Source organism: Hyperolius riggenbachi, chromosome 4 (genome assembly GCF_040937935.1).
Source record: "Hyperolius riggenbachi isolate aHypRig1 chromosome 4, aHypRig1.pri, whole genome shotgun sequence".
NCBI lineage: Eukaryota > Metazoa > Chordata > Amphibia > Anura > Hyperoliidae > Hyperolius > Hyperolius riggenbachi.
The window spans coordinates 439,361,631-439,379,686 of NC_090649.1; the positions used below are offsets into that span (position 1 = coordinate 439,361,631).

At 44.9% G+C, this 18,056-nt stretch overlaps 1 protein-coding gene across 2 annotated transcripts in view; it reads right to left on the reverse strand.

The window, feature by feature from the left end:
• EML6 (EMAP like 6) overlaps window positions 1-12,379 on the reverse strand; it is a 245,299-nt gene extending 232,920 nt beyond the window's left edge. For both annotated transcript variants that reach the window (XM_068232562.1, XM_068232561.1), the window contains exon 1: window positions 11,429-12,379. In XM_068232562.1, coding sequence (XP_068088663.1) covers window positions 11,429-11,625 — 197 coding nt within the window. In that variant the 5' untranslated portion in view covers window positions 11,626-12,379. The remainder of the gene's footprint in view (window positions 1-11,428) is intronic.
• Between the last annotated feature and the right edge of the window lie 5,677 nt (window positions 12,380-18,056).

The window sequence follows — 18,056 nt, forward strand, 5'->3', positions numbered from 1 at the left end:
CACTGGGCCTGTAGACTAGACAGCACTGCGCTGCCAGCACTAAGCTTCATTACACCACCAATTACTGCAATACCCCGGTGAGCCTTAATAAATGTTACATTATAGAAAGGGCAAGTGGTAGCGGAGAACAACACTGACTCTTTGTGGCCCAGGCACTATTTAATATCTGCTGCCTGCAGAGAGGTGACTCCATAAAGATAATGCTGTGCTAGAAGCATTTCATTACATGTCATTTACAATTCCCACCACCACTGGTTTTACATCTTAGTGCAGGATATATTTTATATTGGTGTTTAACCACTTCACTACTGAGGGGTTTTCCCCTTTTGTACCAGAGCAATTTTCACCTTTCAGCACTCCTCCCATTCATTCGCCAATAACTTTATAGCTACTTATCACAATGAAATAATCTATAGCTTGTTTTTTCACCACCAATTAGGATTTCTTTGGGTGGTACATGTTGCTAAGAATTTTTATTATTCTAAGTGCATTTTAATGGGAATAATAAAAAAAAAGAAAAAAATCTCATTATTTCTCAATTTTTGGCCATTATAGTTGTAAAATAAAACGTCCTACTGTGGATAAAACCCACACATTTTATTTGCTCATTTGTCCTGATTATTGCAACATTTAAAATCTTTCCCTAGTACAATGTATGGCGACAATATTTTATTTGCAAATAAAGGTGTATTTTTTCTGTTTTGCGTCTATCACTAATTACAAGCCCATAATTGCAAAAATAACAGTATATACCCTCAGGACATACAGTACATATTAAAAAAGTTCACTAACTAGGGTAACTATTTCTGTGTTTTTTTAAGTCATTTTTTATTTTAATATGCAGATGTTTTATGTGGGTAACTATGGGAGAGTGGAGGAGGTAAGGGGTTCATTTTAATGGAATGTGTTATTTTTATAAAAAAAAAAAAAAAAACAGGTGTAATTTTGCTATTTGGCCACTATGGCCTCAATTCACTAGGTTTTACCAAAAACTTTATCGAACGTTTGATAATTTACCTCATGGGTAAAATCTAATTTTGAATTCAAAAGGTGTTATATATTTATCGAATGTTTTATCCATAAAACGTTCAATAAATCTATAACACCTTAGTGACTTTTTTCCCTGCCAGGAATTAACGTGTGTATGTGTTACTTCATTTGTTACAATGACCGCAGGCATCTCATTGATGCTGGAGATCATTGACATGGGGACTTAGAGCAATGAATGGGCAAAATTAGATTTTGCCCATGAGGTAAATTATCAAACGTTCGATAAAGTGTTTGATAAAGATGAGTGAATTGAGGCCTAAATGTCCCCACACATTTTTTCCCTGCCGCATACTGTTAGTACGCGAACAGGAATTAACATGTGCATGTGTTACTTCATTTGTTACAATGACCTCAGCATCTCATTGATGATGGAGATCATTGACATGGGGACTTAGAGCTATGAATGGGAACTAAGTTCCCATTCACTGATCTCCCCACTAACAGTCACCGTCGAGAGTGTGGACTGGAGCGAGCGTGGGGGCGCGCAGCAGCCGTCTGATTCAATAGACGAATATCTACGTCTCAAACTACACAAATAGCTAACATCTTAGTAGGGGATATATTTTATATGTGTGTTCAATGCTGGGAACACACGGCTCGATTTTGAGCCATTAAGATGGCTCGATAGATCATTTCCGACATGTCCGATCACCGTTCGATCAGTTTGCCGCTCGAATTCTCATTGAAGTGAATTGAAAAAAAAAGATAAGAAAAACGAGCAGACGATAAGAGAATCGAGCGGAAAAACGATCGGGCGTAGAATCGAGCGCCAGCATCGACCTGTGTATTCCCAGCATAACAGATTCCCCCAGTATCTGGGGAGAGCTGGCGAAAAGGTGTATTCAATTGGCTGGAGGTTTGGTGGGCATCTAGGAGCAGCCAATCAGCGGTCAAGAGAGCACAGATAAGAAGAGTGGTGGTGATGTCAGCAGCAGCTGAAAAGAGCAAAGAATAAGCTTCCACCCCCTGTGCCTTGTCGCTGGCCAAACTTGTTGCGGCATAATCCTGCCCAAGCTTAGGCGTTTGGGTAATGTCACCCTGTTGGGCAAACATTTCGTTGTTATGTTGTCATTAACAATGTTGTTGGTTTATAGTATATAATACATTTATGATCTATTGGTATGTGTTAATAATTGATTACACTGTTTAATAAACTTGATCATCATTTATTGTAACCCCAATAAGATTGGCTGCAACCTTTTCCCACATATATATTGATTTTACTTTTATATAGGTTACAAGCTAATTCAAGGTAAGTAAATGGGGTGTGCAGTACCATGCCACCTGGACTACAAGACAGAACTCTGCTGCCACTTAAAATGGAGTGGGTCACTTTTAGAGTCACCTAACTAACCAATGGATCATTAGTGTCCATTCCAGCGTGGAACTGATATTGTCAGCAGTAACTACTCCAATTGTATGTACTATAGTAGTGTTCCCCAACCCTATCCAAGGCCCACCAACAGTGCATGTTTTGTGTAAATCCACATAGGTAGGTAATCAGCTCTGCTGAGACACTAATTATCTCACCTGTTCATATTTGTGGTTTTCTGCAAAACAAGTACTGTTGGTGGGCCTTGAGGACAGGGTTGGGGAACTCTGCTTGACAGTACATACCTCTACCTAAACGTTAAACCTTAACCCTTCCTACCAAAGTAATACCGTTCGTAAACTTCTCTCCCTGGCTATTAATTCTGTCTTCCCCCTATCGTATCCCCTAACACAAGTCCCATACAGCAACACACAGTGTGTGTGCAATAGGCACACAAACATAAGACATAGGAAGTGCATAGATTGCATTGTCTGATGTTTACTTTCTAACCATGCGTTGTGCTTCAGTGTGGGAATTTCTTGTATGGTTGCATGCAAAATGAATGGAATCTGCAACACACTGGAGAGAATTTAAAAGCTATGCAAGTGCCGTGCATTGCTACAAGTGGGGAAGGGGTTTTACCCTACTAAAAACGAATCCTTACCTTAACCTATAACCCGATCGCATAATCTGAAGCTCGGCTATATTTTAACTTAGCTCCACTCATGTTAAATTTCCTATAACCAATATGTGGTATGCAGCTATTTAGTAGCCAAGTCCTGACGATGTTAAATTACCTGATTCCAATATCAGGAGCTATCCGCTGAAAATCAGCAGTGTGGCTGGCACTCAAATCACTACCACTAGAGGGCATCCAATTTAATTGAATTGACATAATCATCTGTATAGGGCCTGTTTCCACTATATGCGGATTCTGGATGCAGCAAATCTGACTTCAATTAATTCCTATGGGCCTGTTTACACTAAATGCGATTTTTCTGATGCACATTTCCCATAGGCATTCATTGGAGTCAGTTTTTCTGCATCCAGAATCCGTGTGTAGTGGAAACACGGCCTTAGGCTAGGTTCACATTGGGAGTTGCATTGCGTTCCCTGTGACAGCAGGAATGCAACAGAGAAGCAGTGCCGGGCGTTATTCACACATTGGGCCTGATTCACAAAGCGGTGCAAAGTGTTTGCACGCCTGTGAAAAGCCCTTTATCATGCCTAAACTCAGTTTAGGCGTGATAAAATGAAACTCGCGCAAAGATTTGCGCACGCATTCGCGCGGCGCATGGTGCAGTGCGCGCGATGCTCCCATTAAACCCTATGGGCGCTGCGCGCGGAGTTGCGCGATTGCGCGCGCAAAAACTTTGCGCATGGGACTTTGCGCGCGATAGAGAGCACAAAACGGTGCTAACTCAGCAGTGCAAAGCTTATCATGCCTAAAGTCTTTTAGGCATGATAACTGAGTTATCACCGCTTTGTGAATCAGGCCCTTTGTGTTACATACAGTGAAGCATCCAGTCAATGTTTACTTCACTGTTACTGTTAAAGCAAGCGTTCTGCATGGCAATATACTGCAACGCAGCTGCCGCACTGTTAACTTCGCATAGGTGGTACATTGCATTGCTGCAAGCCACATTACAAAGCAGTTGTTATACTGCACCACAACTCACAACTGTAAACATAGCCTTAGCCCAAAACGACTTTGCCTCCCTGCAGCCAATGTTTACCTGCCTCCAATAGGGGGTAGGATTATATCTCTATAGATACATTAATTCATTCCTATATGAAAGACTATGTGCACACTACGCATGTGCAGAGCACTCATGGCCCCGGGAACACGATCAAGGACGTGTGGTGCCGGGCAGCGCCTGTGCACTGCTCACCGACCCTCCTGACCTAAAAGAAGCTTCGGTCGTGCATTAGAACATAACTTGCTTACATTTTTAACAGCACTATGATATCCCTGAAGGGCTCAGATACACTATAAGCGTTTTCTTTTCTTTTCTGAGCGTTTTTGAATGCTTAGCGCTTTCTGATCACTTTTTAAAAATCGCTGCATTCACTTGCATTAAAATCGCTGTAAAATTGCTGCAATAGTGAAAATCGCAGACGCAGAAAAATGTACGTGATTGTGGCGATTGGCGTGTTTTTTTTCCGAGATTCTAATGCAAGTGAATGGGAGCTATTTTTTAAAAGTGAAAACGCTCAGAAAAGTGCTTATATATGTGTCTGAGCATTAAGACAGTGTTACCCACTAAGACTGGATGCAGGCTGAACACACACCAATAAATACAAGATGGTTCATGCACAGAGAACTAGCAGAAAATTCTTACTCCTCTCAATTAACTCAGATTTTTGCTTACATGAAAACGGCATAATCTAATTGGCTGCTCTAGCCAACATGTTCAGTCTTTCCCTGTAGTTTGCATAAACCACAAACCTCAGAATTGGAGACTCAGGTAAAAGCAGACGTGTCATACGCTCATGTGATTAATTTGTACATCTCTGATTGGATGCTTGAGACTGTGTGTGTCTCTTGTCACATCTGCTTTCTCTTTTAGTCTACACAGGAAAAGGAAGTAACAAGTAATCAAACCACCCAATCAAAATGTTTCAAATTAATCACATGATATGTCGTGGACGCGTAGATGCGGCGGCGATGTTCCTTATCAATTGAGCCGCTGATGCGGCTCGATTGATAAGATCCAACAGGACGGATCTCCCCACCGCCGATTCCCTGCTCGCTCCCCGCGAGGGGACAATGGCAGGGAATCGAGCGGAAGATAAGCGGCGCCGGCGGGGACGAGCGGGAATCGCGCGGGTATTGATTCCGGCGCACGCGTGGCGAGCGGGGACGCGGAAGAGGCGATCCGGCAGCTATTCGAGCCGCCGGATCGCCGCCTCATCTACACGTGTAGATGAGGCTTTAGACAAGTTTTGCAGAGTTTATGCTTATTGCTGATTAGAAGGTGATGGTGGCAGATCAGATCAGAGAGGGATCTATCTTTTTGCTACATTGATTGGCAATATATAAGTGAATGGGCATCCTTAGTTTTTTCCATATGATGACAATTCTGACATCAAGTGGCAACAATCACCAAGACAAAAATTGGCCTCACCGAGACAAAATATTTAGTGCGTTTTGGTTTTGCTTGCTTTTTGATAAGCGTTTCTTTAAAAAAAAACAAGTCTGATGATGAATTACCGCTTCTTGTTGACTTCCTAGTGATTTGCATATAACGCTTTTAAAAAACGCATATGCATTTTGTATATGGGAAACGCAAACGCATTAAAATGCAACCAAAACGCAAGAAAAATGCATGTGTGGGGAAGAAACGCAAACGCATAGAAAACACGACAAACACACTAAAAACGCATATGCAGCAAAATGCTACCTTTCACACACTGCCTAATGTGTTCCTAGCCTCAGTCCAAACCAGTGACACAAGGCTCAGAATACAGCCACGCACCATGCCCACAGCAAACATATCTGAGAGGAGATCACTACTGTGCAATACACCGCTGATTCACATTAGTGTTGCTTGTGTGCAGCAGAACTCATCAAGCATGTGATGTAGATTTGTAAACCTCTAATCTGCTGTGATCATTTCCTGCTTTATCACAATTGTGTACAACAAACTAGGGCCTTAATGCGAACCTGAACTGAAGGAAAAAAAGGCTTTACCTGAGGCTCCTACCAGACTAAAGGATCCTCCAGTCTCTCCACAACGACCCTCTGTGATTTGGATGCATGGCCCTGGTCCGCACAACTCCTGAACGCACTCTCTATTGCGCATGCGCTGAAGGCTCCTGGCGACAGTAGCGTTATCAACAGGGCTGTGGAGTTGGAGTCGGAGCAATTTTGGACACCCGGAGTCGTTGATTTCATAAACTGAGGAGTCGGGAGTCGGAGTCAAATGATTTTTGTACAAAATCCACAGCCCTGTTAAGTTCTAGACTAAGGAGTCAGGGTCGAGGAGTCGGAGTCGTGGTTTCATAAACTGAGGTGTCGGAGTTGGAAGATTTTTGTACCGACTCCACAGCCCTGGTGATGAAGGACGGGTGTGGCCACGACTGTGCAGTAGCCCGTCGACTAGCCGGTCGGCAGGCCGGAAAAGGGTCAGTGCGGGGGACTAGAGGGACAGTGCGGACACAGGGCGGCTGTGGGATGCTAGTAGAAACTCCAGGTAAGTTAAAGTGAACCTCCGGACTAAAAATCTACTCAGCAGAACTGAAAAGCTTGGTGTTACTTTAACAGTTTCACAGCATCAGAACTTTGTTTTTCTTACCAAAGCATCATTTTTAGCTGCATTTTTATCTAAGCTCCACCCATCAAAGAAAAAAAGCCTGGGCTTTTTTTCCCTGATGCTGTGCAGAGCATAATGGGATTTCCTATGTTGTAATTCACATTGCCTAGCAACTGGGAAAGGTGCTCAGGACACAGGATGGTTGGAACTGTGTCTCATGCTCCCTGTGACCTCCTTTCAACCAAAAAGATGGCTGCCATCATGAAATCAAACACTTGCCTGTTCTTTTAAAAGAGGGTGGGTAAGCGATTATATTACCTATCTATTTTAATTAACATAACTAATGTAACTTAATGACAGTATGTTTGTTTAGGCTGGAGTTCCTCTTTAAACTTTTTTTTTTTTACTTCAGTTTAGGTTTCCTTTGACATCATCATATACTATCAGGCTAGGTTCACAGTGGCCAGATGCATAATGCACGTGTGATAATGACTGTGATCTGGAAACTGGACATAGACTTAAATACAAAGCCTGCACACAGCGAGTTAGAATGAGATCCTTTACTCTGAACAGGTCCATTCGATTGTATGGGCAGTGAGCTGACATGCAGAATTATTCTGCAACACAACTGACCACTATGAACAGGGCCTCAGTCTGCGTAAAACAACAATATGTACCTGATATGCATTGTTTAAAGGACAACTGAAGTGATAGGGATATGGTGGCTGCCATATGTATTTCCTTTTACAATACCAGTTGCCTGGCAGCCCTGCTGATCATCTGCCTCTACCATTAAGGCCCATACACACGTCAGATTTTTCCACAGACTGTCGTTTGGACTAGCTATATGAACGACTTTTCGAGGAAAGTTAAATCGTTTGAACGTCACATCCACACGAACGACAAAACGGACGACAGGCGGGAAAGTAAAGTCGCTCAACGACAGAAAAGTATGGCAATCGGCCATACATGAGCGTACACACGCAAAGACTGAATTAAACGATAGAACGTGGAACAATAGAAGGCGCGTTGTTGGCGACGGTGCACGGCAAGACGTTCAGACGTTGTGACGTTCGAACGCCGTGATGCAATAGCCCCTGAACAAGCATGCAGCAGATTAGGTGTTTCTGACATTATTGTCAGATCTGATTAGATTAACTGCATGCTTGTTTCTGGAGTTATTCAGCCACTACTGCATCCAAATAGACCAGCAGGGCTGCCAGGGAGCTGGTATTGTTTAAAAGGAAATAAATATGGCAGCCTCCATAGCCCTCTCACTTCAGCTGTCCTTTAACTTCCTCCACTCAGAACAGATTTCAGCAAAATGTGAACTAACATCGATCGCACTGCTACCACCATCAACTGCACTGCTGCCACCTAAAAAGCCTGGCGGTAAATACCTTCAATTTTGATTGGCCAATCACTGACCAGTTTGCTCCATGTGGCACTGTATGAGAGTTTACATGCACAATCTGCACATAGTATTAAATAGTATTCAATATCTGTTGACCCTAATACTCCATGCAGGTGGTAAAATTGGCCAATCAAAATTGTTGTATCCCAGGATTAGCTTTTTCACTTCCTGATGCAGGCATTGATTGTGCACCACTCCTATCTGTGCCCATTTCTTCCTCTCTCAATAAGCTGCTCTCACTGGCAATTGTCACCAACTTTTCAAATCACTGGCACTTAGAGTGCACTGCTAGTGGGTTCCAGGCACGAGGGCCCTTTTACATTGAGGCGGCGCTGCACTTTTGACGCAGCCTACTGCAGGGCAGGGCTGCTCAAATCCGATCCGGGAGACATCTGGATAGTTACTATCCGGATATCTCCCAGTAAACCTGTGCAGGGTGGGCGGGAGGGTCAATCTTACCTATCTGACGTCTTCTTCGGTCCGTCCCTCGGCGCCTCCCACGATGCGGTCCAAGCGGCAGTCACGTGATTACAAACACTTCCTCCTTCCGGGTTGAAGGAGGAAGTGTTTGTAATCACGTGACGTGCGTGGAGCACATCGTGGGAGGCGCTGAGGGACGGACAAAGAAGACGTCAGACAAGTAAGATTGACCCCTCCCCCCCTTCCCCCGCACGGGTTTACTGGGAGATATCCGGATAGCAACTATCCGGATGTCTCCCGAATCGGATTTGAGCAGCCCTACTGCAGGGCAATGAAATTCTATGGAGTAGTTCACACTACCCGCGTTGTGGGTGTGCCAGAAGTACCCTAACGCGAGCACATACCTACGTTACCGTGCGGCTCCTGAGGCGACCTGCGGTGGACCGGAAGACATGTAAATCTATGGCGACACGTGTTGAAATGCCCGCGCATATTTTACGTGTTGCACTAGCGTGGAAGCGTATTTTAGCAATACACTTCTGCACACAGGATTGCTTCGGCCACAGGAAGTGGGTGTCACTTCCTGCTTGGTCAGCTGCCAGACAGGGGTTACCGTGTACTAACGCGGTAATCCCCAAAAGCCTGTTTTTGGTGGTGTAGTGCAGTCAGTGCGATGTAGCCCCTGGGCCGCACCGCACTGCTAACACCAATCTGCAGTGTGAAACCGGCCTGAAGCCTGGAACCCACTACAAAACGCTATCGCTAACTGCAATCGCTAGCATTTTGTATAAGCAGTTTGTAAGCGATTTCATGAGCATTTTAGGGAGCATATGGGTTGTTTACCTGACTTACGACTCAGTGTATGCACAACAACAGTAAAGTAAGACTCTCTGCTGCCAAAACATTACAGGTAGCGCTCCAAAAACAAAAACATTTGTTTGGAATATTTCACTTTCATAATTTATTTATTGTTTATCAGATGTTAAGCAAAAAAAAAAAAAAGGAAAATTAGATACTTAACCTAAGTAGCGAGAAGCTTCTGAGTAGGCCAGATGCTTTTCCTGGACCCTCTTACAGCCCACCTTTCCAGTACTGGATCCCTCTAAACCTATTCAACAAGAGCTAGTCGAATAATTTTCTTGTGGTTGTGCTACAACCGTGTACGAGGGCTCACAAACTGGGCATGTGTATGGGCATGCAAGGTCTGCGCATAGTTAAAGCACTCATGCATGAGTTATTTTTTTTTTCTACTGGGCATGTGCAGACCTTACTCACACATGCCCAGAACAGATGAACTTGTCCATGGCCCAGGAGCATAGCCAGAAGAAGAGGGTCCAGTGTCCAGGAACTGTGGGATTGAGGAGGATATGGGAAGCTTCAAAAATATCCAGAGGCTTCCCATTACCATCTACATTTTATCTCCCCCATCCCCACGCATATCACTGGTTTACTTTACATTTAACACCTATGCCAAAATAAAACTACACAAATGCTCTCATAGGTGTCTGGCCAAACTAATGGTGCAGAAATACAAAGATATTCAGTTGTAAGCAATAAGATAAGAGAAACACACAGAGAAAGAGAGGGAGAGAGAGAGGAGAGTGGACTTCCTAAAGGTAGATGAGAAAGGGGAGTGCGGCGAACGCACCACAGGTAGATAAAAGGGAGAGAGATGGAGGGAGGGAAAGATATTTGCTCAGAGAGATAGAGTGAAGGGGAGGGGGGGACGAGAGAGGTAGATACATAGAAAGTGGAGAAGACAGAGGGTGGTGGACATAATACAAGTAGATGAGAAGGGGGGGTGGGGGGAGATGAATTCACTACAGGTTAATAAAGGGAAGAGAGATGGAGAGTGAGGAATGAATTTGAAAGCTGAGAGAGAGAGAGAGAGAGAGAGAGAGAGAGAGAGAGAGAGAGAGAGAGAGAGAGAGAGAGAGTTAGTGAATATGTGTATGTGTGTGTGGTGGTGGTGGGAGGGATAGACACATAGGTTGTACAGGAGACAGAGGGTGGTGGACATAGTAAAGGTGGATGAGAAACAGTGGCGTAGCTAAGAAGCCGTGGGCCCCGATGCAAGTTTTACATGGGGCCCCCCAAGCACTCTACACATTACAATTGATACGGCGCACCAAAACCTGCCAATGGCAACTACAGTGTCAGAGGTGCAAGAAGGGGATGGGGAACAGCTTGTTAATGATTACTACTATTCAAAGCATCTATAGAAGTGATTATTATGAGCACAGGACCAATAGAGAGCTAATACTGTAGCTGAAGGCTGGCCCTTCGGGGCCCCTCCGACCCAAGGGCCCCGATGCGGTCGCTACCTCTGCACCCCCTATTGCTACGCCCCTGATGAGAAAAATACTAGAATGAAAATTTGAAGAAGAAATTTGAGAGAAGAAATTTGTAAGTTATAAGCAAGTGAGTGAAACAAGGAGGTGATGGTAGTGGGGGTAGAGAGAGTGTGAGGTAAGTGGACGCTCTACAGGTAGATAAGGAGGTTGACACCCAAAAGGTAGCTGAGACATAGAGAATTTGGGAGGGGGTGGACTCAGCGCAGGCAGATGATAAGAGTAAGGAAGGTGGACGTGCTACAGGCAGGTGACACAGAAAGACGCAGAGTGAGAGAGGGGGTGAAAGTGATTGCTCTACAGGTAGATGAGAAGAAAGGAGAGGGGCTGGACATCCTGCAGGCAGATTAGAGATGAGAGTAAGGGAGAGAGGAGGGTATGAATAAAGCTACAAGGATAGAGAAACTGGGGAGCCGTGCACACCCTATAGGTAGAATAAACAGAGTGAGAAAGAGAGAGGGACAAGCTACAGGTAAATGAGAGGGAAAGCAGCAGCACAGGATACTGAGAGCCACATGTGGTCCACAAGCCTCTGCTTGACAATCACAGCTACATTAGCCTGGCATGGGACAGAGATGGGAACCCTGAACATTCTCCAGCTTCTCATTACATAAGAGCCGCTCACCTGATAATATCATCGTTGTGTCCCAGGAAGAATCTCTGGCTGTGCTCCCGGGTGTTGTAGACCACCCCTACCCCGGCCACGAAATAGACCACCTCCTTCCCGGCCGTGTAGTATAGGTTGTTGCGGCACTGATGCCCCCTGTAGCCGTACACCCACTGCAAGCGCAGCTGGCACCCAGGGGCCGTCCTGTCCGCCATGATGTGAGAAGAAGGACACGGTGGTGGTGGCAGCAGCAGAGAAGGGGGGGGGGGGGTCAGGGGATGAATGAAGGGTGACTGGCACACAGGCTTATCTTCTTCTGCCAGGCAGGGTGTCCTCCTCTCCGCTCCTCCTCCTCCACCACCAGAGAAGCCTCTATGTGTCAGCAGCTATCTAGTGCCACCATAATCCCCTGTCCAGGCTGCTTCCAGATCTCCCCAGCAGGAAGGTGGAGAGAGCCATCAATGCTTTCACTGCCATCCTCATTATGTGTATTATTCCATCTCCCCTCCTCATCAACTAGATCTGCCAACAGGCTGAGTAACTTTTCTGGTGATGGCAAAACAGGTGGGCTGCTATGAGCTTAGCTGGGTGGGAAGGATGACTTTCCAATGTCAGTCCCTAGAGATCAGCATACAGCACTGATTGCTCATTGCAGCATCCTCTCCCCCATCAGGCAGGTGGAAGAGGCTGGAGCTGTGGTGCTCGGCGGCAAATAGGGCTCTGCGGGCGGCCAGATGTTCCCCGGGGAGAAAACAGGGCGAGGGGGAATCCACAGGAGAACAGACAGGGAATACACTAAGGAGCCGCCTCATCCACGCTCATTACTGGGAGAGAGAGGAGGGATGCGACTGTGACAAGCGCTGCACGGCCAATAGTCTTCGCACGAATCACTGAGGTGAAATAATACACTCGCTTCAATCACAGGCGAGCAGGCGGAAGCTGCGCTGCGCAGCCGTCGCCCGGCGTGAGGAGGATACGCAGAAAGTCTTGCGTACTGGTGACGAGAATAGGGGTGTGCGTGGTTGCCAAGGAGGAGAGGAGCACATCGCATGGAAACGGCGACGCCAAGCGGGCGGGCACCAGCTGCTGCCTCGCAACTCTAGCCTGCCTCTAACGACTCTCGCCAGAGGGATTGTGGGGGTTGTGGTTCCGCTCGGGGAGCTTATCTCATAGTCCCTGTGTGGGCGAGGAAAGCCAAGAACTGCCATCCCAGAATTCCGTGCGACTATATCTGTCCTGGATTTATCCACCGGCCGTTGAGAATGTATTGGGAACTAGTGTTCATAGTTTCCCTTTTTGTTACTGGTTGCCAGGCAGTAGGGCTGATTATTGGACTCTCCTTGTATGTTTGGTAGTGTGGTGAGGTGTTTGAGGATGTCATTGGTTGGTGTCCTGTGTCCCCTTCTGCAAAAATCTCCACCACTTCCTGTCCAGACAGAAACCCCACATCAATTCATATATAGAAAAAGTACAATGGAATGTAAATGCTGTCCAGACAGAAACCCCACATCAATTCATATATAGAAAAAGTAAAATGGAATGTAAATGCAAGGAAGGAAATATCAGTACCAGTAGTAAGGGTGTTCCAACATTTCAGCTTGCCCATCAAAATAGCATGAAAATGCAACTGAGCAAGTGCAAAGTCATGGAGCACATAAATTAACCCTATAATATCCTCCAGCGGCTCTAACCTTGCAACCCGAGTTCCCAGCCTGAAGCCCAGCGAGCGGACGAGGGTCCTAATGTGCAATGTCCACTGTCCAAGTGGACATAGAGTTAGAATACAAGGTAGAGAGACAAGGACCGAGTCTGCAGCCCAGCGAGGGGGCAATGGGACATCAATTCCATTGATTTCACTTTAAGGTCCCCTGCACACTGTGGTTCTGATTCTTAATCGTTTTTACGTGCAAATCCAATTTTTAATCATACTGCATCTGTATTGCAAATCGGAATCGCATATGCAGTGTGCAGGGAGCCTAAGGCCGGCTTTACACCTCACTTCAGGTTTCCTTTAACTGCTTCCCCACCGTCTAATGCAGGATGGCGGCGGGAGAGCGTCTCTCTCGTTCCTCTGCAACGCATACTGTATATGCGTCATCTCGCGAGGAATGAGATTTGACGGGAGCTTGCACGAGCGAGAGCTCGCGTCACTGTACACAGCGGGCCGTAGAGATCAGCCTGCCAACTGCTGATCAGTGTTGGCAGGCTGTTTTCTTTTTACATTTTTTTTTATTAAACAAACAAGTATAATTTATGCAGTGCTGTACAGAGTATATTGTCTTGTCACTTAACTGTCCCTCGGAGGGGCTTACAATGTAATCTCTGTCATAGTCATATGTCTATGTATGTTTAGTGTAGTGTATGTATCATAGTCTAGAGTGAATTTGGGGGAGGGGAATAAAAAACAAATTTAGCAAAAATTCTGCTTTGTTTTGTTTTTTAAATAAAAAATAGCAGCAGCAAACAGATACCCCCAAAATAAAGCTCTATTTGTGAGGACCAAATGAGGTAAAATTCATGTGGGTGCTAAGTTATATGACCGAACAACAAACCGTTAAAATTGTGAAGTGCCATATTGTAAAAAATGGCCTGGTCACTAGGGGGGTATAAACCTCTGCGTCTCAAGTTGTTAAAGAGCTTGGGTTTGAAGTGGTTATGTTATATACCAACTCCACACAAAATGTATTTTTATAGTTTTTAATTAATTAGAGAGGGGGTAGAACCACGGTAATTTATGTGTACTGTTTGTCTGTGCCCATTTTGGGGGGTAGCTCAATCCACAAAGGGGCCTGCACCACACTGAATTAATTATAGCTTAATTACTTTATTCAAACATTAAAGTGGATCCGAGATAAACTTTTACTCATTGTATAATTGGGTTCCTTACATATAGTTTATAGGGCATTCTTCTAATTCCCTATAAACGAAACAAGCCTCACCCACAGCTCAAAGTGCCTTGGCACTCCATGTAGCAAGGGCTTATGGAAGCTCAGTCTGGGCAAGAGGAGGAGGAGGTTACTAGCCAGAGATTTCAAAGGCAGACGGGAGGAGGCAGCAGGAGAGGGGAGTGAGCTGAGGGCTGGAGATGCAGTTGCTGCTTGCCTGTGTGTAATGTGACAAACAGAACATGGCCGCTGTCATTGTATCACAGGAATAACTAAACATGAAACTGTTAAGCATGACAGCAACCACAGTCCATTGCCAGTTTCGGCCATCTGGCCTCTCTTAAAGTGGATCCGAGGTGAACTTTTACTCATTGCATAATTGTGTTCCTTTCTTATTGTTTATAGGGCATTCCTCAAGCCAAATACTTTTTGTTTTAATACTCTACTAATTCCCTATAAACTAAATAAACCACGCCCACAGGTTTTCAGAGAGCCTTGGCAGTAACAAGGGCTCATGGGAGCTCAGTCTGGGCAGGAGGAGGAGGAAGTAGTATTACTAGCCATTCATTTCAGAGGCAGAGGAGAGGAGGGTGGATTAGGTTTGTTTGCTCAAGATACAGATAAGCTTGCCTCTGTGTAATGCTTACAAACAACATGGCTGCTGTCATTCACAGTAAGAAATATTAATTTTCTATTAAAGCTGTTTGCAGCTAGATATGCTGTGTAAACTATCTCAACTTTAGATAAGATATATAGACAAGTTACTTGTTATAGTTAGATTTTCATCTCGGATCCGCTTTAAGTTGCTATAGTCAAATACCCCAAAAAATCATAACTCCTCAGCCTTATAAAACCCAAAATTATAAAACCCAAAATCACACCTCAAATGGGCGGGCAACTGCATGGTGAATGGGGTGGGGAATAAGACACGAGTAAAATTCATAAACGTATACTAAACAGCATACAAACTCACCAATCAGTGTGCAGGGATTGAAGGAGCCTCCCACCGCTGGCAGTCTGTCAGTGCACATTGCAGCTGCTGTATTCATGCATCCAATCATCTCAACCACTTAGCACCCAACCTGGCTCAATGGGCAGGGTAGAAGCATGCAGCATCCAATCACAGGCTTCCCCTTGGCTGAGAAAGGTCAGATGGGTCGAAACAGCGGACTGTTTCTGCTGTCATTTGACTTACCTGCGGCTTCTGCCAGCCCCCTGCAGCCGTCCTGTGCCCACACCATTTCCAAATAATCCTCCGGTTCCCCGCCACAGTTCCGTTTCTTCACAGCTGGCTTACTCTACTGAGCCTGCGCAGTACCCTCCTGGTGATGACACAGTGGACAGCAAATGCCAGAATAGAAAGAGAGCCACAGTGCGGCTGGCAGAAGCCCCAGATAAGTGAAACTTTTTTTTTTTTTTAACTTAGCTTCAGACCCGGTTTAATTGGTGTTTGAATAAACTAATTGAACTATCATTACTTCAGTGTGGTGCCGACCCTTTGTGGATTGAGCTACCCCCCAAAGTGGACACAGACAAACAGTACACATAAATTACTGTGGTCCTATCCTCTCTCTAGTTAATTAAAAACGAAAAAAAAAAATACATGTTGTGTGGAGTTAGTCAATACCATAACCACTCCAGACCCAAGTTCTTTAAAGGAATCCTGAAGTGAGGTATAGATAAAAGTTAGATACAGATCTCATGAGTGGAAGCCTCTGCGTAGTCCAGAGACTTCCTTGATCCTTCTCAAGCCCACTGATCCAGCTCTGGTCCCTCTATACCTATTCGACCCAACAAGTTGAATAGGCTTCTTCTAGCCGGGAGCATGGCCATGAATGAACACATCCTGACTGGGCATATGAGAGTACGGCGCCCACATGCCCAGTGGAGGGAAGTGCTGCTGCATGTGGGAAGTCGTCAAGCATGACTGCACTGGGCATGCTCAAGTATAGTCTGTTCATGCCCAGTACGGTCCTGCTCATGCACGGCCACGCTCCGGCTAGGAAATAAAGAGGCACTTAGTGCTGGAATGATGGTGTGTAGAGGGACCTGTGAAGCCTCTAGTCCAGGCTTACCAATACGTATCAGGCTTAAATCTGGGAGATGTAATCCATTAATGTGATTACATCTCCAGGCCGGGAGATGAAATCGCGTCAATGAACTACATCTCCTGGCATTCATTGCAGTGGCCAGGTATATGCAACATCACATCGTGTCATCCCTCCTCCTACATGCACAACAACATACACATCGCTAGCCTCTAAGCTAGTGATACATCTGTATAACCTCATCCCTGAACTGTTGCCCGAGGGATCAAGACCCAATCTATACTGGGTGATAGTCTTCATACGAATGTAGGGGACATTATAAACTGATAACAGAAGATTTCCCATCACTTTCAGATTTCTTCCTCAAGTTTTTTGAATAATTCTGGGGCTAAGACTATTGTTGCATCCACAATGTATTATAAGGTTGTTTATATCTAAAATAAATACAGTAACAGTCCTTTCAGCAAATGCCTTTTCCTTTTATTATGAAAACACACTTTGATATGAATATAAACTGGATATTTATATTTTAGTAAATGTTGATGTTACAGCCTTCTTTCAGGATATGTGTGGCTGGCCAAATTCCACAAGTTAGACAATAACAAGTTTAGAGTTTTTCAGCTTTCCTTGCCTTGTTTATGTTATTGTACAGGGTATGAGAATTTGGTAGAATGATTCATTACTAGCTGTCTTGTTCAAGTTTGTATGTTTTGCTGCTTTACTAAACATTTTATTGGACCTACCAGCATTGTTCTCAGTGCTGCTTAAAGAAAACCTGAACTGAACATTAAAAGTCAAAATAAACATACACAAGTTATACTTACCTCCTGTTTAGTCTACTCCTCAATCTATTTTTCCTCTCCTGCATCCTGTTTGTCCACTGTGATCAATGGAATTCTCCGTCCTCCATTTTGAAAATGGATATTACCCCATAACAGCTTCCTGGTCAGCACATTGTTAAACTGTAACATCGCCCACTTGAGCCATAGGCAAACATGGACACATCAGTTCTCCTCTCAGCTGTAACTGACAGCAACTGATATATAACTGACAGCAACTGATATATTTCAGTTCTGACAAAATGTTGTCAGAACTGGAAGGGATCACTGTAAGAAGAAAATTGTGAGCTTCTGAGAGGAACTGATGGCAAGGTAACTATGTAATGTTCATTTGAAGTTACCTCATGTGTTTATTTTAAATAATTTTACTCAGTACAGGTTCTCTTTAAGGAAGCGACCAGTGTCCTTCCCATCTGAGGTTACTAGTTGGATTTACTAAGCCCTGGAACTACCAAGTTTCCCCCCTTACATCTCCAGTTGATCGTGACTAATTGTATTCACCGTGATCATGTTTTTGGACAGATTACAAACAACCAAGGCCGGATTTAGTACTAGGCATGAGCCCAGATGAACCAGTGTACTGAGAGGTGGCTGTCACAGGACCACAAATCTGTGTGAACCATCCTGAAGCCATGCTGTTGTCACCATGCCTGGAGCTTAGAGAGCTAGATGGGCCATCCCATCCAGCAAGCCTGTCCAGTTTCCTGGACATCTGATCAGCTGGAGGATGGTAAGGACGGGTGTGCGAACCTGCGCCAGCCACTTCTAAGCACATGTAATGCTGGGGGAGGGGGTCATACTTTCTGACCACCCAGCGAAACAAGGCTAAGTAGCTGGATAATGGAAGAGGCTCCACAGATGGACAAAGGAGTAA